Source organism: Ictidomys tridecemlineatus, chromosome 4 (assembly GCF_052094955.1).
Source record: "Ictidomys tridecemlineatus isolate mIctTri1 chromosome 4, mIctTri1.hap1, whole genome shotgun sequence".
Taxonomy (NCBI): Eukaryota; Metazoa; Chordata; class Mammalia; order Rodentia; family Sciuridae; genus Ictidomys; species Ictidomys tridecemlineatus.
In genome coordinates, this window is record NC_135480.1 from 111852554 (window position 1) to 111878519 (window position 25966).

Consider the following 25966-nt stretch of genomic DNA (forward strand, 5'->3'; position numbering starts at 1 on the left):
GGCTTTGCCCAGGTTTTCAGCTGAAAACTAAAACATATAAGGACTTCAAACTGTTTTCTCAAAATCTCCCAGTGAGTGGTGGTGGCCTCACTGGGATTTAGGTCGCAAAGCCCTCCTTACAGCCAGTTGGGCTCGCTGACCACTAGACCACACAGTCTGTGTTTAACGTGTACTCAGCAAACCTCAAGCTCCAGGACTGAAAAGAGAGACTTTCCAAAAACAGAGCTCTCTTTGTGAACAATTCAGCAAAAATTCTCTTTCCAGCTGTGAGTTGGGATTCATGTTGCAAATGTTGGTGTTAATTAAAAACATCCACCTTCTACAGTTTCAACAACAAGGCGAAGGCACCATGCAGATTGCATTCCTAAGCACCCCTCTCTGTAGCTCTTATAAATACACGTTTTATTTATGACTTGGATTGCTGGGGGTTCTGACAGATCTTATCAGTCCTAATGAAATAGGACCAAAGGAATAGGTGAAAGGAGCCCAAATTGCTTCAGAGCAAAGCTACCACCAGAAGAAGAAACAAAAACAATGCTCCTTGTTCAGAGCATCTAAAGTGTTCGTCTTTCCATATTCACATCAGGAACTGCACCTAGCTGAAATCAAATGTCTACCTGTTGAGTCACTGAAATTTTTCTTCATGTGGCTTAGTCTTTCAGACATGAATAACGTATGACAAGGCCAAGGACATTCCATAAAGGGTGACACAACATGTTCAATAATCAGGAAGCTGGATGACCTCCCTGTATTCCTGTGACAGTTCACCCTTTATTAAGAAATCTTTATTAACATGGTCCTGAACTAGTGGGATCGAAAAACTGGATGGCACTTCTTCTTGTGTGTCTCTAGCTGGTTAATCTGTCCTGTTTTACCACATGATCCAGACAGGAAAGAATCAAGCCAAAACCACATCATTATGAATGAATTTCTTTGTTTTTAATTTCACACAGTTTAAAATACAATATGAAATCAGGCTACAGTATATAAAAAACTCTCCAGCAAAATGATGTGCCAGCATCAGCTACTAAAATAAACAAACAAAAAAACTCCCCGGTAAGAATTTTTTTTTTTTTTTGCATTTAAAAAAAAAAAAAACACATAGACACTTACATCGCTACATCTCTAAGCTACCTCAGTTCTGATTTTTTAAAAAGCACCTGCTTTTCCTTCTTTTTTTTTTATCTTGCTTTTAAATTTTTGACATTTAAAAAATATAAATTATATGAAAATACAAGTTGGAAAATAGTCAAACACAATATAACATCTTTTTCACCCCAATACTTCTTAGCTTTAAAAAAAAAGTTTTCTTTAAAAAAAGTTCAATAACTGAGGCAGTATTCCTGATAGAGATAATTTTATTTTAATATATATATTCCATATATGTATATGTATACATATACTTACGGTTCCTTGAAACTTCTTTGGAATGTAGATAAGAGTTCAACAAATTTATATAGACCCCAACAGAGAAAGCAACATGCACAGCATGACTAGAAAAGAGGTGTATTTTTCACCATGAAAGTTAGGCAGGTTAATGCTTTAAAACCCAGAGTGTTCATCTCCAAAGTGAGGAAGAGCGCCTCTGATCTTTGAATGCTACCATCAATCCTCTTGGGCACAAAATCAGGGCTCCATGTAGGGACATCCCTTCCTTGAATGGAGAAGGGAATGCACGTGACTCTTGAGCCCCAAACCAAAACCCACATTGGTTAAGGCATTTCCAAGAAAATTAGGGTTTCACCCAGTGAGACCAGATTTGCCCGTCCTTCCTCTGAAGTTAACGTGTTTTTAAAAAGCATAAATGCAACAATGCTGCTACATTTCCAGTGTATAAACCACCCACCACTCTTCCTGGGATGGTCTCTGGCCTTTGGACAAGAGGGGAGAAAGCATCTGGCCAGATGGACAAAGCTGTCTGAACTAATATACTATCTACAAATCCAGAAAACAGTGGCCCTAGAGAAAGGGCATCTTAGTAAAGAAGCTGGCTGGGGAGCGCTAGGAGGCACTTACATCTTATCTGCTATTGGGATTGCAGGTGTTACACAGACTCAGCAGAGGAGTTTTCAGCATCAATTTCATAGAAAAGGCTGATGACTTGAGAAAGTGATTTTATGCCTGGCTGCAAATAGCAAGCAATGACCAATACCTGGCCTTGGTTCTACTCCCACCCATTATCAACATGTGGAAAGACTTAACTACAAAACCTAGGTATTAGTTCGGCCACAGTTTTGCATGTCTGCAGACACACACGAGCACGCGCACACACACAAACACATACACACACTTTGCCAGTGCCCAACAAAGATCACATAATCTAAAAGAAAACAATGTAGTCCAAATGGTTCCACCTAACACTCCCTGAGCAGCTCCAAACATATTTTGAGAGCTTCATTAAGGCACCTGCATCTGTAAGATCAAAATACATAGCTGGGACAATTCTGCCTTTACTTTGAGTGTGGATGGTCCAATCGATCAGTATGAGGATACTCATGGATCACAGAGCTTCTTTCCTGAAAATTTAGGGTCTGTAAGGGGATCTGGGAGTTAGCAATCAACTTTCATGAAGATATGCTAGAAGGTAGTTAGTGCTTCCAGTTTCTTAGCTAAGTCCCGAAAGGGACCAGCCCTGAGAAGCTCATCTTACTTGTTTCTCCCTCTTATTCATGGAAGTCCGCTGTCATCCTTTTAACTGGGGTGGAAAAAGTGGGAGAAATTCTAATTGCATCAGGCACATTTCCTCCCCAGTTAAAGGTTGGTTTTTGCCCCCAAACCTCATTTTCAGAGCCCCTCCTCACAACCAGCAGAAAGATGACTGCCACGGTTGACTGTGTTTGTGTTTAAACTTCGGGAGAACTAAAAATAAATTCAAATCTCATGGACCACCTTATTTTCTTCACTCAAGCTCCTGTTCCCTCTGCCTTCAAGTCATCCCTCCCTTCTGCAGTGAACCTTCACCTACCCTCTACCAAGACAAGAGATTCAAGCACGAGGCCCTAACACCATCCAGGTCCTTCCTGTCCTCTGTGTGCTCGGTCTCACCTGACATCCTACCTGACTAGCTTCGGTTCTTCAAAGGAAAGCCTGTACATCTCTTCCGAGACAGCCAAGTCACATTTTACAGAAATGCTCTCTTAATTTTCATGGCCTCTAAAACTCAGCAAGACTACACTCTTTGTGTCTGAAGTTACTCTTTCACTCACTTATCAGAAAGCTGTACATTCTGCCTACTGAATAACAGAGTGGGATGGGGGGGGCAATAAATGTGGGGATTCTGGGAAAAGAAAACATAAAGGATAAATTATAAAGTGTTGATTTGGAATGACATGCATTTTAGGACTTACTTTTTAAGACTAGAAGGGTAATGCCCATGCATACAGCTTCTACTCTAAGTCACTTATGTTACAGATAGAGACTGACTCAAGAACCCAGTTCATCTTCCCTCTTTGATTTCCTTTCCCCAACTTCAATAGCGTGCCAACGTTGATTATAGTCTAAAATCAGGACTGCAAAATACATTCAGTTCAAAGACTCAATGCTTATTAGCTGAACATTAAGTCCAAACCCAAGACTTCAATAGTGACAAACTAAGTAAAGGGGTGTGATAATTATTTTTAAATTATTCATGAAATTCACATGTGCAGTTCTCCTGTACCCAAATCAGCATTAATATTTCCTTCATATATAAGTCACATGAATTTGGGATCCCTGATCTCAGTGACAGAGCTTCACTTTTCCAATGGGGTCTATATAAACAGTTTTCTTTCATTATGACAAAATCCTCAGTCAGCAAATAAGAACAAACTTGTGTGATACTGCAATACTGAGACCACCTTAGAGCTTAAGACGATTTTTTTAGGAAAAAAAAAATACTGGCACAAAATTTAATAAAATCAATTTTAACGCAAAAACAGTTTTGGCCCCCTCCCCCACTGAAATCCATCTCTGTTTCAAAAAGTAGAGCAAAAGGTAAAATTCTTGGTTTTTAGTGCATCCCCCAAAGAAAATGTTTTTATCCCCCTCCTTTTTTCCCCCTCCCAGATTTAAAAACAAAAGCAACCCAACTGCCTTTCATTAGTCTCATGACTCTGGATATGACAATTTCTCTTTCTATTGGGTCTGTTAAAATTCAAGATGCATTTTTTTTTCCATAGGTGAAGTAAAAAAAAAAAAAATTACTGGACATGTTAGTCTCTTCCTCCTTTAACTCAGATCCTTCAAGCTTCTAAAAAGACCCTTCTTTCTGTCCTGAATATTTACTCAAGAATGTCTTGCCCCACCCACCCCACAAGTCCTGGCTTTCCCTTTGTGACCACGTACAATGGATTACACCTGCAGCTCCCTTAATTCCCACCCCTGAATGTAAAAAAATGAGTTCTGGAAAATAAAAAATAGAATAACAATTAAAAAATAGGAGTCCAACCAAAGTGGTTGTTCTTTGCAAGGTGTCAGCAGGGTCCCCCAGTCCCTTCCTGGTCCATCACTCGTCGGCATCCGGCTTGACATCCAGCATGGCGTGGAGTTCCTCAGGGGTGTATCCCAGCAGGCTCTGCAGATCACACACAAAGCGGTATACATAGCGTTTACCCGCCGTCTTGTGGATGATGTTTTTGTCATAATAGTAGCGAAGGCCACGGCTCAGTTTCTCGTAGTTCATCTTGGGTTTGTTTTTTCTCTTTCCCCATCTCCTGGCCACCTGAAATTTAAAAAAATAAAAATTGAAAAAAAAAATTTAAGAGGAGGAGTGGGTATAAAGCTATAGGATAACTTCAAAATATGTTTATTATATCTATGCCTATTCATGATGGCCTGTGATGTTCAAATAAAATGAGATTCATGGACATATAGAAGATATTTTTCTGAACTATCTCCTCTGAATTTCATTTTTCTTTTTTTTAAAATAAATTCTTACTTTAATTGACACATGATAACATTTATGGGGTGCAATGTAACTTTGGATACATGTACACAACATGTAATGATCAAGGTAACTGGCATGTCTACCACCTGAGACAGGTATGAGTATTTTCTATGGGGCCATTCAAATTCTCTCTACTACCTATTTCAATTAATTGTTGTCAACTTCACTCATCCTTCTGTGTGCTCATTAACCATCGTCTCTCCATCTCATCCCCTGACCCCATCCTAGGCTTCGGCAACCATCTTTACTGCCCACTTCATTTTATTTTCTTTCTTCTTTTTTTTTTTTTATGGTACTGGGAGTTGAATCCAGAGCCTCATGCATGCTAGACAAGTGCTCTACCACTACCTCCTCAGCCCTAATGTCTACTTCTATGAGATCAACTTTGTAGTCTCCCACATGTGAGAACATGTAGCATTTGTTTTTCCTTGCCTGACTGATTTCATTAATATTATGACTGCTAGTTCCATTCACATTGCTGCAAATTACACAATTCTGAACTTTAGTTCTCCAGGGTTAGGTAGGGACAGTAGGAAAGTTAACTATTTAAGTTGATGAAAAAGCAGTGACCTTGAACTCCTAGGTAACTGGGTTACACTTTCTGATTTAGGGAAAAAAGAATAACCACAATATAGACTCTTCTTTCCCCTTATTCTTAGAATTTTCTTGCTTAGAAAGCATAAAATATAATGGGGCTATATGAAAGGGAGGATCTGAGCTTCAATCCTACCTACCTTCAATAGCAGGAAGCATTTTTTCTATACTAGAGCACAAATATTTTCTCATGTCTGCCCAGAACAGAGATCTTGTCTCTGTTGTTCATTGTTTTTTATCATGGAAATTGGGCATGACACAGATCAACCCCTCAATAAGCATTTATGTAATGAAAGAATGAATGAATGAACAGCTGCACCAGTCTCCCAAGGCCTCTTGAACTGTCTGGCCCCTACCATCCACAAAGCTACTGTGCTAGGAAGAGGACAAGGTCAGGGAAGGCAATTTTGTTGACAAAGGGCCTACTATGTGCCAGGCACTTCAAGTGTACATCAGTTAATCCTGGAAAACAAATGGGCACTGTGGATGTTTTCTGCTTTCCCAACAATGAAACTAATCCTTCTGTATTACAGAACTCTAGAAGTTATCTTTCTGCTTTCCCAACAATGAAACTAAGGCTTGGACAGGCTGCATCACTTGCTCAAAGTCATACAAGCAGCAAGGAGCAGAGCTGCAATTGCAATCCTAGGAAATGTCACCTAGATCTCACAGCCCCTTCTCAGGGTCCCCTCTCTCATTCCTCCTCAATCCAGGCCTTGAAGGTCACTTCTTTCTTACCTCATCTGGGTCAGAAAGCTTGAATTCCCAGCCATCTCCTGTCCAGCTGATAAAAGACTGACAGGATTTATCAGTGAGTAATTCCAGAAGAAACTGCCACAGCTGGATCGGTCCACTGCCTAGAAACACAAGGCACAGTGAATCATTACACCACATACTCAGTGCTCTGGGCAAGCAGTCCCATTACACGGAATTCCCCCATCTCCCCTCTCCCAGTCCATTCAGCCAGGAGAAAAGAAGGCAACCTACAGGGCAAATGTTGGAGAAAGTACTCAGAGCCCAGACAGAAGGAAAAGGTGAAGATCTTCAAAGAAAGGAAGAAAGAGAAAATATACCAATTGCCTTATTTTGACTGATTTAAGATCAACCCATTTTTATTGCTAAGCAAACCCTAGAAAGAAATGTGGCTCCTATCTTCTTCTAAGATATCTAAGAAAACATAATCCCTTGTGCCATCAAAACCTAAGTATTATATTTGCCTTAAGAAGTAAGAAAGGTATTCAGGTAGGCACGTCTTTGCCAACCCCAGCAGAAGGCACAGCTCATGAGCACGCCTCTGCCACAGTGATCCTCTGACCCCTGATTTGTAAACAAAGAGGATCACTTTCTTCCTCTTGTAAGGAAACAGATGTTGGGTGTCCTTCAGTTATAATATTCCTCTCTACTATTACTCCACCCTCCAAGGCCACTTAAGAAATGCAACTGCAAGCACCCAGAACGGAATGCATCATCGCTATCTGAGGAATTAACGTGCCACCCAAGGAGTCCCCCGGGGTTGGGTGAGGACTGTCTCAGACTGTCTTCATAGGTTCATGTATCCGAACACTCTCCCCATCTCTCTCTCCCTCTCTCATTTCAGCCATCCACACTGCCAAGAGTTTATTCTGGAAAGCCTGGTATACCCTTACAATAAATTTCCTATGCTAAAGATTTATGCACTTAGTCTTCGTTTTAGGATAGCTTTTATTCTGAAATGACTATGCTGCCAGTGGTTCTCATCTAATTTATGGGTGTTGCTGGACAGACAACACGGGGTCCAGTCGCCTGCGTTGCTTGTTACATGCCTACACTGCCTATGACATCATCTCAGAGCCAATCTGAGCAGGAGGGGACTAGGAATAGCCCATTGTGTAAATGAGGTCTGGGATTCCCCATTTCATGAGGAAACTTGATTTTCTAAGGCTCTAACCCTTCAAATATGTCTGATGCAACAGGAAATAATTTTTAGGATTCCTCTTCATCTTAAAAAATTCCCTTTACACTTATAAGAGCAGTTCCTTATTCTATCTTTTACTCCTTCAAGGCACCTTACCACACAGAATTTTACTTGTTCCTAAAATCTATTTTCCACCTCCCTGCTGGGAACTGGGCACAAATGCTCTTACATTTTCTTCTCTATTGGCACAGCAAAGGGTGCTCAGAAGAGCAATGTGACTTTGCTCCAAGGTCAGACTCAAAGCACCAAGGCAACCTCCACTGACCCCATAGGAGGAAACAGCTACTGATGTGCATTGTCATCCTAGAGCCAAAGGAAACCTTCATTCAGTAACTACTTCCTAATGGTGGTTTCCAGGTCCCCTTCCTCAGCACACCCAAGCTAAACATGGAATGTGAAATAGCTCTACTTCATCTTTCTGAGAATACACCTCTAGTTCTTTAAAACCATCTTGCAGAAATTACCTTACACATATTTGAGAATAAAAGGATTTGGTGAATACCTCCAAAATAAATGACCACCCAAAGAAACAGCACAGAGAGCTAGATTGGTGGAGCATTTGCTTCCTCTGTCCACCTGTTGTTAAAAAACTATTTTGTACACACCTCAGATTTCTTGGAGACTTCTTGCGAGTTGAGTAATGTTGGCAGCTACTGCTGCTCCCTGCCTGAGCTCACAAAACTAAACACGACACTAGACGGGGAATCCACTGGGAAGCCATTCTAGTGGGCCCAGGGGAGAAGAAAGCAAATTGCTCTTAAGAAATGCAACTGCAAGAAGCCCTGAACAGTACAAGTTTTCTGATGAAGTTCATAGTGACTATGGACATTCAATAAGAACCCTGGAAAGAAACAGAAACAGAAAAATCAGCCATCCCAAAGTTCTGAAATGGGAATACTCCTATGTAAATGGTACAGACCTTAGATATTTGGGGGTGGGGGTTTTCTCTAAAACTCCTGGCAAAGAAAAGAACTAGATGGGCCATGATTCATTGTGCACCCTCTATACATACAACTGAGCAATACTTTACAGGTATCTCATGATCCCTCACAATAACTCTAGGAGGCTGGGTGCTGTGGTTATTCTATTTGTTTCTACCACTTTAACAGCAAAGAAAACTGGGGCACCGTGGGGCTCTCCAACTTGTACAAAGACATTGAGATCACAAGTGGAGTAGCTAAGACTGGCACCCAGGTGGTCTGGCCTCTAGATTCTTCATTTTAACACTATGGTGCCCCTAGACAAGATCAAGCCAAAAGCCTGGTGTCTCAACTGCCCATTTGGTTGCAGTTGAGAAAAGTATAAAAAGCTCTAGCTTAAAAAAAAAAAAAAAAAAAAAATCTCTTCCCCACCTCTCACAATAGTGGCGGGACACTAGTTGGCCAGCCATACTGCTGCCTCCTAGCCTGGGTATTTACCCTCACTGGAGATGTCTCCAGCCCAATTCATCAGGTCACCTTGTGATGGCAAGCTTATGTTATGTCACTATTTCTCCCTCCTACTAACTTACCTCAGGACTTCTCTCACTGTCTTAATATCTCTTAGAGGAAAGAGCTCAGATAACAGGCTGAGGGAAGGGATGAGAAGATGGAGAAACCTGGTGGTCCTGGCTAGAGGCAGAGAGCAGCAAGCCACACCTGCAGGTCCCAGAGAGGACAGCCCAAGAGTAAGTAAAGCATAGTCTCCTGTCCTTGAGACTCACACCCACAAGGCCAAGAAGGGGACTTCAGTTTACATCAGGTCAGCTCAGACAGGAGAACCTCAGCATTATCACTGCTGTTTTCCTCCAGTGCCACTTCTAGAACTGAAATGTCAAGAATTCCTTTGCTCTAGCCCTTTCTCTGTATGTATCTGACCCCTGATGTCTGTGAATATGGCCAGTGAACAGGGTGAGTCCTTGTCTGAAGTTTTTTTTTTTTTTCCTCACTGTGAATAATCTTATGTCCAAAAGGAATAAACAAATGTTAAATCTGGGAGCCCAAGTTCCAAATCCTATCTCTCAAACTCTTTTTTTTTTTTTTCTATTTACACCAAAGGGAATAAGGGAGGTAAATAGGAAAAGGAAAATACAGGAACTTGAATGGTAAGAAATGTCTCTGGTTAGCTTCGAAGTAGGAAAGTCAACACAATGGCAATGTCAGCCCAAGTCCCTGCCCCTCTAAGCGCCCTGGGCTGATAAGCACCCCAGGCTGATAAGTAGCCAGGTGCTCTCACTCTTCAGAAAGCCCAGGTTGTTGCACCAAAGGAGAGGAATGTGATCCCTCTCCAACCTTCCCCTCCCCTTCCCCTCCCGCTTTCGTCCCTTTGGACTCCTAAAATGCCCTTTCCCTGGTGCAAAGCAACAGAAACAGGAAAGACCTGGGATTGTTCTCCCAGCTACAAACTCTGCACCTCTGCAAGAATTCTGGCTTCAGGCCTAGTCTGTGCCCTGGATGGTCCCACATAGGAGGCTATTTCTACAGCAAGGTGTCACCCTCATTTCAGATCTAGGAGGGAAAATTAGGGCCAGGTGGAGACAGTGTGGAGGCAGCTCTGGGGCTGTAGTGCACACTGGCTTTGAACATCTGCCAGCCACATCCAAGTCTATGCCGCAGACTTATGGAAACAATGAATGAGCCTTGCACTCTTAGTGACAATTCTCCCAGTGGATGTTTCTATACTGCCGAGCGTGGATCTACTCAAATCCACAGGGCCAAAGGGCTCCATCCCTGCCCTTGCTCCAACATACTCTAAAATTATAAATCCTCTTCCTCCATTTGCCCTGCACCTCCCCCTCATCCCTGGACCCGGCCCCATCCACCTACCCAAATGGACAGTGGTCTTAGTGACCTTCATCCCCGGGAGCAGAGACTAGCACTAAGAATAGCTCCAGTCATGGGAAAGGGGAACTCACATGTTAAATGTGACTCACAATGGTGTCCCTGTCTGGGGCCCCAATGCAGTCAACAGTACCCTTCACCATGTTGCCCTGCAGTGTCACACATCAGGAATCCAGTGGCATCACTGGGAAACTATGCTTCTCAAGTGGAGCTCTGAGCCACAACAACAGAGGGGTCCCTGTTAGGAGGAGGTCTCTTTCCAAAGCAGTGCGGGAGGGAGGGCGCCACACACCCGCAGGCCCCCTTCTCCCTTGTCCCTGGGCCTCCCCACATACCACCCCCTGGGGGTGGCCATCCCTGCCTTCCTGTTGCAGAGAGGCTGCAGCCCGGAAATTTCCTCTGACTGCTCCTTCCTTCTCAGCTTCTGGGTAAGAGGGAAATTCTTCCTACTACACTGACTGTCCCCACCAGAAGAATATTATACAGAAATGTCAGGTGGGTACCTAGAGGGATCTCAGACCATCAGAGCAAATCAAACTGAAGATGCATCCCCTCATACCCCAACCACCACAGAGAGTACCCTCAAGGCACCATGAATGTAAGACAACCATCTCTTTTGGGGGGGGGGGGCGTGCGGGGGGGGGAGATAAAGCTCTAAGTAACTTCCTGCTCTTTTTGGACATATTTTTAAGTCCCTCTTCCTTGTCTAGGAATTTCAAAGCCTATCATCTCTCTCAGTGAAGGTTGGTTATTAAAAAGTCCCCTTCTTTTTTGGTCCTTTAGTTTGAAGCTAAGAACTGAGCAACTTAAATATATACTCTTGGGCTACAATGACATTTTAACAAGATATTCTTGAAAGTAAGCCTTCCCATTTGCCCATTTGATTCTTTCTTCTTGTTTTCCAGGTTTAGGGGTTGCCTGCCCATGGCAATGACCTCGTCACAGCTGGTGAGTGAATAGTGATTTGGGGTTGGACTTCAGATTTTCCTTCTACTCCTTCCTCGTTTCCATTTCAACCACAAGTTCACATTCTGTCATCTGTTCCTGGTGTGAGGCTAACATAAGGCAGTTGACTTCCATCCAGGCCAGGGGTCAATGCTGAGGAGCTACTCCCCTGAGCGGACTCCTCATATTTTCACTGTGGTCTGCTAACACCAAGACCCACCCTGATAGTTTGCTCAATGGCCATCTCTCTCATCACTAGAACTCATGTTCCAAGGGCAAAGCCTGGAACAGTGGCTCACCAACAAATCACTCATTAACAAACACCAACCAACAAAAATTTGTTGTTGAATGACTCCAGTTTCAGCTCCTTCGATCTTATTGCTCCTTATATTCTCAGAGCCAGGTCAATGCCTCATCTTCAGGAGGTACTCCATAAATGCTCATTGAATGATTTTAGTAAGACTCCTCCTCTGATAACAAGACGTGAGGATTTGCAAAGCCACCCAAACTCCTTCTCGTTATATTTGGAGCCAAACAATATGGGTGACTCCTGGGCTATGTTGCATCAACAGGTCCCCAAAATAAAAACCACCACACCTCCTGTGCTTTGGGGGTTAATTGTTACTTTGAGAAGCTAAAATCCTTTAGCTCTATTCTGAAATTCAAATCAAATACCTCAGTGTGGGCAGGACACCACACTTATTTTAACCTATGAAACTCTCATGGTTGGTCACCCTTGCAACAGGGCTGACTCTGCCCTGGTAGCACACATCTGGCAGGTGGCCCTAAAACAGAGAATGGGCCTGTTGGGCCCCTCCCTTACAGCCAGGTGTCTCTACCCACAGCCAAACAATGACAGCAAAAACAGAACACTCGAATTCAGAAATGATCCATCTGTTCACAAACGTATCTTCTACTTATACTCCCCCAGGAGAACCCACCTCTGAGGGTGGAGAGGTAGACCCCAGCATCTAAGTATCACCACCTTGCTGACAACCCCCTCCTAAGTCACCAAAGATTGCGAAATATCTCTAGTACATTAAGTCCCTGTGAATTGAAGTTTAATAGCAAACTGAAAACAGCCTGACAGTTTCTTGCTCTTTTGACCAAATCCAACCTGGAGTTGTACAAACTCTTCTGCCTAAGGGTGATACAGCTTGGTGATCAAGGCCCTGGGAAGATCTTTCAAAGAAAAGAGCAGAGACAATTTGGATTTGGCTCTGTTACGCCCACAGGTGCCATCTCCCACTTCTTTTGAGTTCTAGCTTTCCTTTGCCACCATCCTCACCCAATCTCATCTCTTCTCTAACATAATCCAGTTATGGTACATTCTACCACCAGAAAACAATGGCTTAGTTTAGTGAATCATTGCACAGTTATTATATTCTATAAATATGTCCCTATATCAATGGCTGGGAATTCAGGGGCAGTAATCGGTAATACAAATTCTAATAATCTGACTCATAACAGCAAAGAACATCTTAAACAGGTGCTTAATAAACACACCTGATGAAAACGATGATGAACAGTAACTCCATGAACTTGTAGTTACTTAGTGCTCAGATAACCAGTATCTACCAATGGAAATAAATTAGAAAACAGCTCTCAAGTCAATTAAAACCACCTTTGGACTGTCAAGTTCACATCTTTGACATGTTAGATCCTCAAAAAAAGAGGGAAGATTTCAAAAAATTTTAAAATAAAACATGTCATGTCAGGCAGCAGAGTACTGAGAAATGACAGCATCCTATAAAACTAAAAATATAAACATGTCACTTGGAAAGTCCCACATGGGGAGTCAAGGGTACAGGGCTTTGATGTCAATTCATCCCTGATTCACTGTGCAATCTTGTGCAATTCATTTCACCTCTCTGGGCTTTATTTTCTTATGCCTAAAATGGAAATAGTAATCTCTGCTCCTCTTCACTTTACAGAGACATAAATTAAGTTCTTATTATGCAAATATATATGAATATTTTATTTATTTATTTAAGAAAGAGAGACCTAAAAGAGCAACCTCAGTGCAGAACAGTTTGGAAGCAACAGAAAATACAATAATTAAACAGAAGAATGAAACAGCAGGAAAAAGTGTTTTTAAAAACAAACTTTGCTGGGTATGATGGCACATGCCTATGATCACAGCAGCTTGGGAGGCTGAGACAGGAGGATCACGAGTTCAAAGCCAGCCTCAGCAATGACAGGTGCTAGGCAACTCAGTGAGACCCTTTCCTTCTTTAGAAAGAAAACTAGTTCTTTCTCAGTAGGATTCTCAAAAAATACAAAATAGGGCTGGGGATGTGACTCAGTGGTCAAGTGCCCCTGAGTTCAATCTCTGGTACCAAAAAAACAAAACTAACAAATAAACAAAAAACCAGAATCTTAAAAATAAAAATAAAAGGGGATAGATTTTTTTTCAATTGTAAAAGCATTAAGTAAAATTTAAGTAGGCCTCCAAGAAATAAATTGGCCTTTCATATGGCAAATTTGAGCAAATACAAAGCTGAAGGTTAAAAAAAAAAAAAAGTTAAAAGTAGATAAGTGTAAAACTTCTTAATATTTTAAATGAAAATAACCACTCAAGATTTTTAATGGTAGGGATCTTTGCTCTAATTAAAAGTAGGTCCGCACCAAGGGATACCAGATGCAAACTGCTTTGCAAGTGAAAGTATCACAGACATTTCTGGTTTGGGGAAATCTTGGCCACAGATGGACTTAGATCCTCTTTCCCCCACCAATGTGCTTTTCTCCCTAATCATTCATGTTCTCACCAAGCCTGCTCCACCCTATCATCATGCGGCGCTGACCTAGAGTGAGTTGGGCAGCAGTCCCATAAATGTGGGGCCTCAAGAGACAGATTCTGCCAGCATTAACTGAGGTAAAGGAGGCTGTCTTGTCCTGCCACCAATGCCCAGGACAGGCTCAACAGCAAGCCCAGCGGGCTGGCAAAAGACCAGCAGGATTGCCCGACCCAAATAGCACAGACCTAAGTGAGGCTCATTTGGCCAGTATGGCTGGAGTCTGAGAACCAGGCAGTTACACATTTTTAGTATGTGGAGGAAAGAGACCTTTGTTTTGCTCCTTCTGCACACCTGCACTTGTTCAAGGACACATATGTGGGGGTGGGGACAGGAGAAAGGAGACTGGTCTCCTTTCTTAAAGGGGCAGCCTCTATTCAAATGCAGCCACCTCTTTCCTCTAAACCCACCACAAATGCTGTCTAGCTAGGTTCAGCCTAACACTCAGACAGACGTAAACTTGGACAGCAGGCCAGTGAGCTCAAGTCAGGAAGTGGGTTTCTTCATAGGTTTTTCCTCCTGGTGTCTTTCTTCTAGGGAACTGATTCTTTTAAAGAAGTCACCAGAGATAGCTTAGGCTTGGATTTGGGGTTAGGGAATGAGAATTTTCTTTAAAATCGAAGAAATTTTTTTTTTCTAAACCATGTAAATATCTTTAAGAAATGCTTTCCTAATTATATACATAATAAGAAAAAGGATGGGTTCATTGATTAGGGTTAGAGAACAGGATTTCAGAAGTCTGAAAACTAGTTCTTTCTCAATAGGATTCTCAAATCCATCTCTGGAATTGATTTTATCCTGGGGGAAATTTTTCCCTGTATATCAAAGATGAGAGAAAGCACCAGTCAAGCACTTTTTAGAAGTCTTGAGGAGGTGAACTGGATCCTTAGCAATCACTAATGCACTGAAAAAAATTTTCAAGCATTTACCCATCAAATGATTTCTGAACACCCCTCAAGTGCAAAGCATTGTGGCCAGCTTGAGGCAAAACAAATCAGAATATTGACAGCACTACATGGAGCTACAGAGCAAAGGCTTTTGGTTCCCCATAATGTGATGAGCCCAAAGTGTCCTACCTGAGCCTTTAAAGAATTAAGGCCAGAGAACGTAGCCTGGAGGGGCCTTCACAGAGAACTGTACCTTCTTTCTCTGAAGGTCAAACACCTCCACAGAACCCTGCCTGGGACCATCTCTCCAGCACCTCCCAACCTCCCTGCAGAGTTTAAACTTTCACATTCAATCACCCTGGGAGAACTTTCACTCTTGTTATCTCTCAGGCAGAGGTGAGTCACACAGAAAACAATGCAACTGGGTGTGTGATAGCCAATCTTATGCACTGAGCTCAGTGGCCACCAAGAGTACTGAGACACACACGGGCCTGAGTCCCATCTTACAATGACCCAGATGGAAAAGCTTTGCTGGCCTCTATGATAAGCCACATTCATGGGTCAGGTCTGACATACTATCACACTGTGTGCTATTTAAAGCTCCTGTTGCAGAATGGCTCTACCATGTCCACACCATCGCTACATTTCCTGACGGGGGCTGCTGCAGCCAGGGATTGAACATGGTGGGGACATGCAGGTCCGCACCTGTGAGACATGGAGCTCCTCCACCGGGCAGCTTTGACCAAGGATTCCCCTGCAGCCTGTTGAAACATTCTTGGACTTCAGCTACAGCTGTGGCTTTTCCTACCCAAATCTCCTTCCTTTGAGACCTGCAGCACGGTCTGAAGGCTCCCAGCAACTTCTCTTTCTCCACCTTCCTTCTTGTCTTTCATTAATGCTCCTCCAATAAATGTCTTACACATCAAGTCTTGGCATCTCCTTCCCAGCAGTCCCAAATTATAATACACTGTGAAAAATTTTGAAAGGCATCTTTCTTGTGTGCTATGTAGCTTAGGGCTTCTCCTCCCAAAAAAATCAACCCTCACCATTTGTACAATGAGGAAAACAGAACCTTCTTCATGTGCTTTTTAGCAAGGTTTAAAGAATATTAATAGACTATATGAAAAAGACTAGCACACCTTAGGAGTTTAATCACATTGAGGGAGCTACAAAATTGAACTGCTGCACCCCCATGACACTGCCAGCAATTACTGGAATTCTATGAGCAAGATACATTGTCCCCTGACCTCAAAGAACTTAGAACTTAACCTGGAAAGATAAGAAGGTTAGAGAATAATATGGAATAGTAGTGACATCTGGCACTTAGAGAGTACTTCCTATGTACCAGCCCTGTACTGGGGGCTTTCCAAAAACTCATTTGTTAATTCTCACAATAAGCCTATGAGACAGAACTATTACCATTTTGCAGATGAGAAAAATGAGGCATGGAAATATGAGCTTGCCCAAGGTCACAGAGCTGGTCAGTGACAGACCCTGCTCATAATTTCTACAGGATATAGACACTGAAATGGAATTGTGGTGAAGCAGCACTGGATGGCCACCCTCTCGTGCATCTAACCTGGGCTTCAATCTGAAGGCACTCTCAAGTGACAGGTGCTGACGTTACAACCAACCTGCAGGCGTCACATGAAAGTCATTTGAAGAAGAACAGGGAAAGGCTGTGCTTTTCTGGAATGGAGCCTTCACCCAGAGCAGTTGACACTTATTCTCCATGGCAGGAAAGGCCATCCAGGGAAAAAAAAAGAGATGCCAAGGGCCAAAGCAGGAATATCCGGGACATCTGGCAGGGCCTTTCCCAATAGAAGTGTCGGGGGTTTCCACGGCCTATTGCTTAAAGGCAACTAGGACTTTTGTGAATATTTTAGTAGCATGCTGGGTACATTTTGCTCAATGGAAACATTTTGCTTCAAAGGCAAAAAGGTGGAGCTTCAGATTGGAGACAGAGTGAAATTCCCAAACTACCACCACCCAATTCCATCATTTGTAGTGAGATTTTGTTAAAAAAACAGAGACCCAAAAAAACGTGAGACTCAGAACCTCCTCTTAGGCAGGAGGACTGTTTTCAGAACAAATGGGTCAAGTGGTGAGTTTCCTGCTATCCAAAACCCAGGCAGGCGCCCACAAGGCCTCAGAAAGAGATAAATAGCAGCAAGGGTCAGGACAGATTGAAAAGTGTAAATGGACGTTTTCTACACAAAAGGCAGCTTCCAAGGTACTACCAGAGCTAAATTAAGACACAGGTGGTTCAGCCTTCAAAAGCCACCAACGGAAATAGGGAACCTCCACTTTCCACATCTTTTCAAAGATATTTAGAAAAAAGTTACTAGTGAGGCCAAGTCCTCTAACCATATGATCTTTTGCTACCAGTGGAAGATGATTAAGAAACACTGTCACAAAGCTAATTAGTTAAGAAGTAGAAGGAGTGAAGCTCCTTTGCAGAAAAATTGAGAAAGGGCTTTCTCTTCTATCTAGTTCAAATCTTTCTGGGAATTTTCCTCCCCAGTGCTCCAGAGTATTTTCCTGTCAATCTCACAACCAAGTAGCATGTTAACCCATTACTCTATTAAGACCTCCCCTCCCCAAGTCCATCTCACATGTTCCCTTAGGATCCACTACCAGGCACAGAGAATCAACACCCCCCCCCCATCACCGTCACCAGCTTCTGGCCTGCAGGAAGGATCTGTCTAAGCTGAGGGATCTGGCTGGCTTTCCTGCAACCTGCTACCCACAATGGCCTCTTGAGTAAGTGAAGAAAGATGCTCTGTTTCTGCCTTGCTCATTTCCAAGCTCTTTTTCTCTTATCCATCCAGGTGCTCAGCACTGAGACTGACGGATTCCCCAAGGCTGTGAGCTAGCCCTAGCCTCACCTGGCCCAAAGAAGTCACCTAACTTCCTCTGGGCCTCTGAAATGGTGGCTACTACACAGACTGGGCACTAGAGTTCTATTCTCATATGAGCAAGTTGGCCCTTCTCTTGACTTAACTCATATTGTCTTATAAACAACACCCTTTGTATGGAGAGATTTTGTATTCCAAAGGCTGGCTCCAATAATCCCTCCAAACTGAAAAGCTCTGCATTGGCCCTAATAACATAGCCACACGCATATAGAACATTTAAAATCTACATAAATTTGCAATGCCCTAGTAGCTTGCCTTGGGGACCCCTCTTACCTTTCCTTATCTAGGTTTACTACCAAAAGCTCTCTCAGTCATTTGTACTCTAGTTCAAATGACTAGTACATTGAGATTATTTTGCAACTCAGCTTTCCTTCAGAAAACTGTGATTGTATGTAATGCTGCCAAATCTCAGGCTGCATTCTCAATTGAAGGGTCTGGAAGTACTTCTTTTTGCAGTAAACTTGTTTATTTTCAAAAGCATGTTTTAGCAGTAGATTTGGATTGCTAACATCTAAAACTCAACTACAAGTTAGAACTCCAAGGTTCTGCTCTTTGCCTGGAGACTTTCTTATTGTGTGACTTTAGATTAGCTCCCGTGCCATCTAGAAATGGCAAGAAGCAAGTTTATTTCAGGGCAGTAGCAATTTGAGATCTTTAGGGGGAGTGTATGAGGCTTCTTTTTCTTTTTCTACGAGAGTGTTAATTTTCTGTCTAAGTGCAAAAGGATTTATTTACAAAGTCTTAAATTTTCAAAAACACAAAACTTTTCTAAAGTGCTAATTTTTATGTGATCTCTCTCTCTCTCTCTCTCTCTCTCTCTTTCTCTCTCTCACACACACACACGTGCACACACACACACACACACACACACACACAAACTTGGAACTTGAATCCTAAATATCCCAATTTAGTCTTAAACTGAGAGACTATCTGTTTATAAAAATCCATACTACACAATGAAACACAATTCCATGACAGTGAATGGCTCTGGGCTTGGCCTTTTACAGGGCTCCAGGTAAAAAGAAAACCACTTCATTTATAACTGCAACTCAAAGGGTGGGGATACACCTAGACCTTAACAAGGGCCTTTCCACCAGACCCACATGTTAACAACAGCAGACATGGTAGGAACGGACCCTTATCTGTGATTATGTCTGGCCATCTGGAGTGATGTTCAATAAAGGGGATTCACAGTACAGTAACTCTGGACCAAAGCCAAAGGCTCGCTCTACCCTCTCCCACACACCCTCATGTGTACAGTGTGTGTTAGTGACAAGATGGAGACGAGGTTCTCATCCCTCCATGGAAGCAACAGACAGATTCAAGGAGTATTCTCTGATCCTTTAATAAGGAGAACAGATTTTGTATTCAATTGAGACTCTGGCCCTTGAGATTCAATTCTGGAGCTACCTTCTACCTTCTTATAGAATGAAATTTCATAGCCTAGAATAAATCTTTGTGCCTCAGTTTCACCATCTATAAATGGGGATGGAAGGTGAGAGAAAAAAGGGAGCGTGCTTGATTCCTACTGAAATAGAAAAAAAAAAAAAGAATCAGAGAGGCTTATGTTTCTCAAGGATCAGGAAAGCATTTTACTAAGGTCTATAAAACATATAGAAAACACTGGGCTGCTTCTCTCAAACCGTGTTGTAATTAGAAGGAGTTCAGAATGTATCTTTGAACAAGAGAAAATGGAGCTTTCTGATTGTATCAGTTTGATAACCGTAAGCAGTTCACAGTAAGGTAAGGAGGTACATTTTGGCGGAAGCCAACACTGCATTTGATGTATTCTTAACTCAGCTAACAGGCAGGCTTTCAAGCCATGTTATCTGCCCCCACATCTTGACCTAATTTAACAAGTTGCCATGGGAGCCCAGTGAAGGTTGATGCAATTTTCTTATCTTTGGAGAAAGAATGTAACAGTGCAAGAGAATGTGAAAATTCAGTTTGTAACTGATTTCCACACTTACAGTGCAGTAACTAAGACATCATATAAAGAAGTAAAATGTACTTTTTTTAAGGTGATATAGGCAAAAGCTTGGTTTATAGTCTAAGGGTAGGAACATGGAGTTTTCCTAGGTCTGAGACTAAACATCTACCCTTTACTTCATCCTGAGTGGTCATGCATACTTTGGAACAATCAAAATGTAAAATAGAAAACAAGGACAGAACCTGAGATAGAAAATATGTGTAACTCTTATGAACAAGAAAAAAAGTATTTCCACCACTTGCACCATGATTTCCATTTTACAAAGGACTTTTTCAAATTTCACCTCATCTTAACATGTTTACATAAAGCCAGACACCCATTTGTAGGCATCTTCATGATTGTGTTTGGTGGGGAGAAGGGCAGAATGGTTATGTTCCATCCTCTTCTCCATTCCCTAGGAGGATGCATCTTAAATAAGAAGGGGCTTCAATGAGGGAACAAAATCTGGGAACCACCATGTACTTTGGCCTGTGGTACAGACAGAGGGTGTTAAGCAGACATGGAATACAGAGTAAAAATACCAAAATTGGGGCTGCTCCCACACACCTAACACACCCCAACCTTCATTCAGACTGCAACAATAAGAGAACCCAGTTTGAGTATAAGGACATTCACAATAACCTGAATTCTGCAGGACAACTAGCCGTTGAGGGATACTGGTTTATCTGCACTCAACATGTGCTCATTTGCTGAAATAATTTATTTGCTATGAATAGGGGATTTTCCTCCCATGTCTAGCACACTGTCTAGCACTCATTTGCTTAATTAATTGATTTGGTTCAACTACATTCTCACACATCTCCTACCAGCAAGATAAGGATGAACAATTCCATTACACTAAAAAAAAAACAGGGTACAAGGTGAATTTGCTTAAAATCACCCAGTGTGTTAGAGCCGGGAGGGAGCACAGAGGACTTCTGTTTTCTGGGCTATTGTTCTCATAGCCATTTGAGAGAGTCTGCAAAGTTAAACCCTCAACTATAAAGAAGAAACAACAGAAGGGTCAGATACTTAAACTACTTTAAAAAACAAAATTCAAATGGCTGCTTCAGTCTTTAAGCCTTCTAAATGCTCATAAACTTACCTCTCTTCTACTCACTGACTGTTTTACCCCCTAATTGCTAGTGGGGAGGGAGGGAGGGAGGGAAGGAGAAAGGAAGGAAGGAAGGAAGGAAGGAATGGATGGATGAATGGAGGGAGGAAGGAAGGGAAAGAGGGAGGGGAGAGAGAGCAATGGTGTTGTCAATCATTTTAGAACTACTTTGGGTTTTTCCTTCTCTTCCCAATTAAGCGACACTTGTCCCTACCCTCCTCCATCAGTGCATCCCACCAGAGTCTAATTCTACCTACAGGCACTGGCACTCTGGTACAACCTGAGAAACACACAATATACTTTTCCTCATTCCAGATGTCTTTAATGAAAATAGGGTAAACTCTATAAAAATCTGCTATCCAGAGACAGGAGAAGACTCTGTTGAATTGTAGTCCCTACCTATTAGCCAGGTGCAAGCAAAGACCATGGGGATATTTTAGAAAGAATGAAGAGGGGATCCTTCCTCACCTGTGATTCTGTATATAGATCTCGGTTACACAATTCCTGAGCACTGTCCAAGCACACCACACTGGGTTCTTTATGGAAGGAAAATAAGTAACGTACACTTGATCCTTAATGGGGGAGTAATTTATCTAAGTGTTTGAGTTTTATTCTCAAAGATAAGTAGGACTTCCTTGGACAAATCCTGGGACTTCCTGCACAACAGGGACCTAGTACTCTCTTAGTTAAGATCAGACAGATATGTCCATAGAAGCACAGATTCTGCTGTCTTCTATCACAGAGTCCAAACACTATAACCTGTCCAGGGTAGAGGATACCTACCCTGGACAGAGAATAAAGAGAATAAAGGCCTAGACCACATCTGAGTCATCAAAGCCTAAAACAAGCTCCACCCACAATACGACACATTTTAGAAAACACTGCAATCTTACAGAAAGGATTGGAATGAGCAACACATTAACCAACACTCCTTGGACATTTCTCAGATAGACTCTTCACTATTTCCCAGAGTAGGCAGCTTATGTGCTATACAATCCATTTGAACAATCAACTGCTCTGCTCTATTACTAGATTTTCAATCAAAGCCCAAGCTTGCAATGTATATCTTCTGTTTTCTGCCCTCTTTCTTCACTCACTGCTACTATAATTATAGCTTTCACTACTGGGGGAAAAAAAATCAACCATAAAGCTAAGTGAGAAAATAAGGCTTCCTATGTAAGTTCAGGATGGATCTGGACAATGTTTAAGGCCCAAAAGAATACGTTTCCCACATTAGAACAGCTAGCCTAATGATAACTGTACTACCACACAGCCTGGCTTGTAAGCCATTCAATTATGCCTTTGAGAAAGGCAGTTGCTGGTTTTGTATTTAAAAAGACCTCCCAAGAGCAGGCCAAAAGATGTCCCTTGATGCCAGGCCACTAGACCAAGTTTCCAGGAACACCAAATCATTATAGCTCCCTTCCCCTAGATATGGAAAAGGCCAAAAATATAAGTTTCCGGGCAGTCTTAAAAATTTCCCTTTGGAATAGAATATTATTTGCCTCCAAAAATCAATGGTTACTCACAAGCAGGGTAGTTTGAGAGACTGACAATCTCTTAGAGACATCTTTTTCTACTCCACCAAAAAGAAAGAGTGTGTCCTTTGGTTTCTGGGTAGACAGTACAGTGCCTTCCACTGACCCCCACCCCCACCCCCATACAAATGTGCAGACAGCCTGCCTAGGAAAGAGCAGAGTGCCTACCTGTGTAGCCAGCCAGGGCAGCAGCAGGAATGACAGGCTTGTCCTTGTTGAGGTCAGCACGGTCACGCACATAGTCCTTGAAGGTGCCCTTGGGCTTGTGGTTGGGTAGGGCAGCCGGATAGTCCTCAGAGTCGAAGCTGTCATAGGAGGGGACACGCTGCAGACTGTTGAAAGATGACTGGCTGCTCCAGGACTGGGTGAGGCGGTCGCAACTATCGTAGCTCTCTATGCTCTCAAAAGAGTCCTGGCCCCCGAGTTTACCTGGAGGTAAAGGAGGAGGTAGGAAAAAACAGGGGAGGAGGGATTGGGAAAAACAACTGTAAAAACCCTCATATGGGATAGGTTGATATTCAGATCTGCAGGAGAGGTGGAGGAATGGAGGGGCCCATTGCAGTGAAGCTCCAGATTTTCTCTGGGAGAGGGGGTTGGGCTGCAAACTACAGCAACTGCCATTCTATGGCTGGTTTATAGCTCCTAGTACTGAGATTCAGAGTCAAATGCTGCTCTATCTATTAGAGAGACGCAGCAGTATTTGGGATCTCAAAAATTCTAAAGTCAGAAATCTCAAAGCTGAGAATCATACATGTTATTATGGGATTTCCAGTTGATATATTAGAACCAATGAAATAATGAAGAAAACAGAGCAGCATCAGACTAAATCCCTTTTCTAACTCAAGCCAATAACATGATTTCAAAAGTTCCAATTTGGCAAAATATTTTGATCATAAGAAAAAAAAATTCCATTAGACTAAGAACAGATTGACCTTCCTTGGCCTTGGAACTAAAGTGTTATTTTAAACATTTTTTCCCAAATGCTATTTTAAAATGAAATATATATCCTGTCTTTATGCCTTCCCAAATAGAGAAAAAAGTTTTGTGATGCTGTTTCCAGGAAATAAGAGGAAAAAAAAAAAAAAGAAAAACACTACCACTCTCTTTTAAATTCAAAATCATATATATTCATTATCCTTTCCAATCTGTACTTGAAATGTATGCTTCATTTCGGAAGTATGGACAGTAAAAAACAAAGAAGCTGATTAAGAAGTTAAGGGCCATAGCAGTGTCAGAAATCCTCTACTCTGTGAGTTGCTTAAGGCATTCTTAACTGACCGCAAGATCATGCAAGTTCATTAATTTCCCAAACCAGGTTATAAACAGCTGCTACGATTGCACAATAGCTCATGGAGAAATTTCCATTGGCAAAAAATGCCATTAAAAGAAGGCTAACAAAAAAAAAAATGAGGAAAATAAATGCATCTAAGAGCTAAAATGTTCCTAGGAATATTTTGTGTATTTTATGTTCAGAGAATTTTCAGGCAACTTACAGCAAAATATAGACTAGATGGCCACCTCAATCTAGCACATGCCAAGAGGCAAAAGGAGGTAACAAACTTTTATGCAAAAAGACCTATAAATATTTTCAATTGTTCAAGGCTGGATGATCTATATATTTCAAATTCCAAAATAAGCTTGGCTTGCATAACCTCATATTAATGTGCTTCCAGGGTACTCTCCCCTTTAGCAGTGTGGATTGGTGAAACAAATAAGGTTCAAACATGAGCAGATGCCAAAATCAAAATTAAATTCATAGGAAAATATGCTGCTCCCAAAATATTTTTAAAAAGCATAAAACATATCGAAGCTGAGTATTTTTTTATATAATCCACTGTTGTAGATTTTCTGCAATCCGTATTCCCTCCAGTACCACTTATAATAGAGAGGAGTATTATCTGCTTCATCTCATTCCTTCCTCTATTCATCCACTGAGGGCAAATTCCAGAAGGCAAATCAAAGAGCTTCATGGAGGGATCAGTCTAGCCTACCCCAACACTGTTACATCTGTACCTCTTTAGTATCATTAAAAGTAAAGGAGTTGTCTCTTCTAGAAATTCACATTAAATGACTCAGGAAAAATAGTCCACCACCAGAATGTGGCCTTGTTATAGTAGAATAGGAAATTTTCTGGCATCTCATAAAAAGGTGTTTGCTCAGACCAGCTACTGATTTTAATAGTCATTCAATTTCTCTGTGAGACAAACATGCCAAAAGCCTAAGAAAGAGAACTTCCATTTTTGTTAAGAACATCCCACCAAGTCACCAATGTTTAGATACTATCAATGCTTAAGTCTGCTGAAATGATTCTTATCTCTATTAGCCACCTTTATATTTGGAGGGCAAGGAGATTGGAATTTCCATAAGCAAGACAGTTGAGTTTCCAAGGAATCCAATAAGCAAGGGCACTAAACTAGGCCATCACCACTCTCTGGCAACCTCTCAGACGTGAGCCAAATGCAACTTGGTTGAGAACTGTGGTTTATAGCAGAAGGCAGCTTTCATTTTAGCTGTATTTCACAACCCTAGAGCTGGAAACATTCATTTACGGGTATTTTCTCCAAAAATGGGTTGAATCCAACTGGATTAGATGTTTGGTTCTGCTACTGTGCTCACGCAAGGAAGCACATGACCTCTGAGATGTCCACAGGCCAGCTTCTCTGAGAAATGCCTCAGCAAGGTCCTTCTAAAGCTATCAGACTCCGCGAAACAGACCTCAGAGCACTCATAACAGTAGATGGGAGACCTACAGCAACCCGCTGAACAGACTAGCACAAAGACAGTCCTTAGAGTCCCAGTAAGTGGACAGAGAAGCACTTTGTATACTATAATGCAGTATATGAATACCATGATTATTAATAACAATCTGCTAACAGTAATGCTTTCAGTCTGGACCAATCACACCATCTCAGATTCAGTTGGCCTTTGGAATTGGTCTTATTTGCAGCACTTCTAACATACAAAAAGTGGACCTGCACAAAATGGTTTTTCCCTTAAGTTTTTGTGGCCTAAAGCTTGGAGGGAAGAAGTGAGTGGAGCCAAAGAAAAATACCTCATATTCCTTTGCAAGGGTCATTTTTGGTTTATAATCATTAGTTTGGGTTGAAGGGGTGGTGGGGACCAAAACCAAGAACCAAGAAAAGGAGAGGGAAAAGGGGACAATTACACAAATGCAAAGCCAGACGCAATTTTAAAACAATGTGACAGTAGATCTATCCAAAGTTACAATATGGCTGAACCCCAAACCCACAATTCAGTCTCATTACACATATGCAGAGAAAGCACCATGAAAAAGTTGTTCTAATGCTTTGTTTGACCTGCCTGAGAAGAAAGACACACACACACACACTTGTGTGAATGTATTTAAATAGACATGCACCCAAAATAAAAGACACTCAGAAAGGGGAAGGCAGAACTGGTGCCGCCCATCCCCTTTGGTCTGAAAACACAAACACCCTGGGGCCCTAAGAAGGACAATTATGGGTTCTGATTTTTGCAGGGACTTTCCC

General features: G+C 41.9%; 1 protein-coding gene across 5 annotated transcripts in view; it reads right to left on the reverse strand.

Annotated features, from left to right (window-relative positions):
- Positions 1 to 917: 917 nt before the first annotated feature.
- Ets1 (ETS proto-oncogene 1, transcription factor) overlaps positions 918 to 25966 on the reverse strand; it is a 130162-nt gene continuing 105113 nt past the window's right edge. For all 5 annotated transcript variants that reach the window (XM_040285541.2, XM_040285538.2, XM_040285539.2 and 2 more), the window contains 3 exons: positions 22626 to 22886; positions 6257 to 6375; positions 918 to 4699 (listed from right to left, as the gene is read on the reverse strand). In XM_040285541.2, coding sequence (XP_040141475.2) covers positions 4484 to 4699; positions 6257 to 6375; positions 22626 to 22886 — 596 coding nt within the window. In that variant the 3' untranslated portion in view covers positions 918 to 4483. The remainder of the gene's footprint in view (positions 4700 to 6256; positions 6376 to 22625; positions 22887 to 25966) is intronic.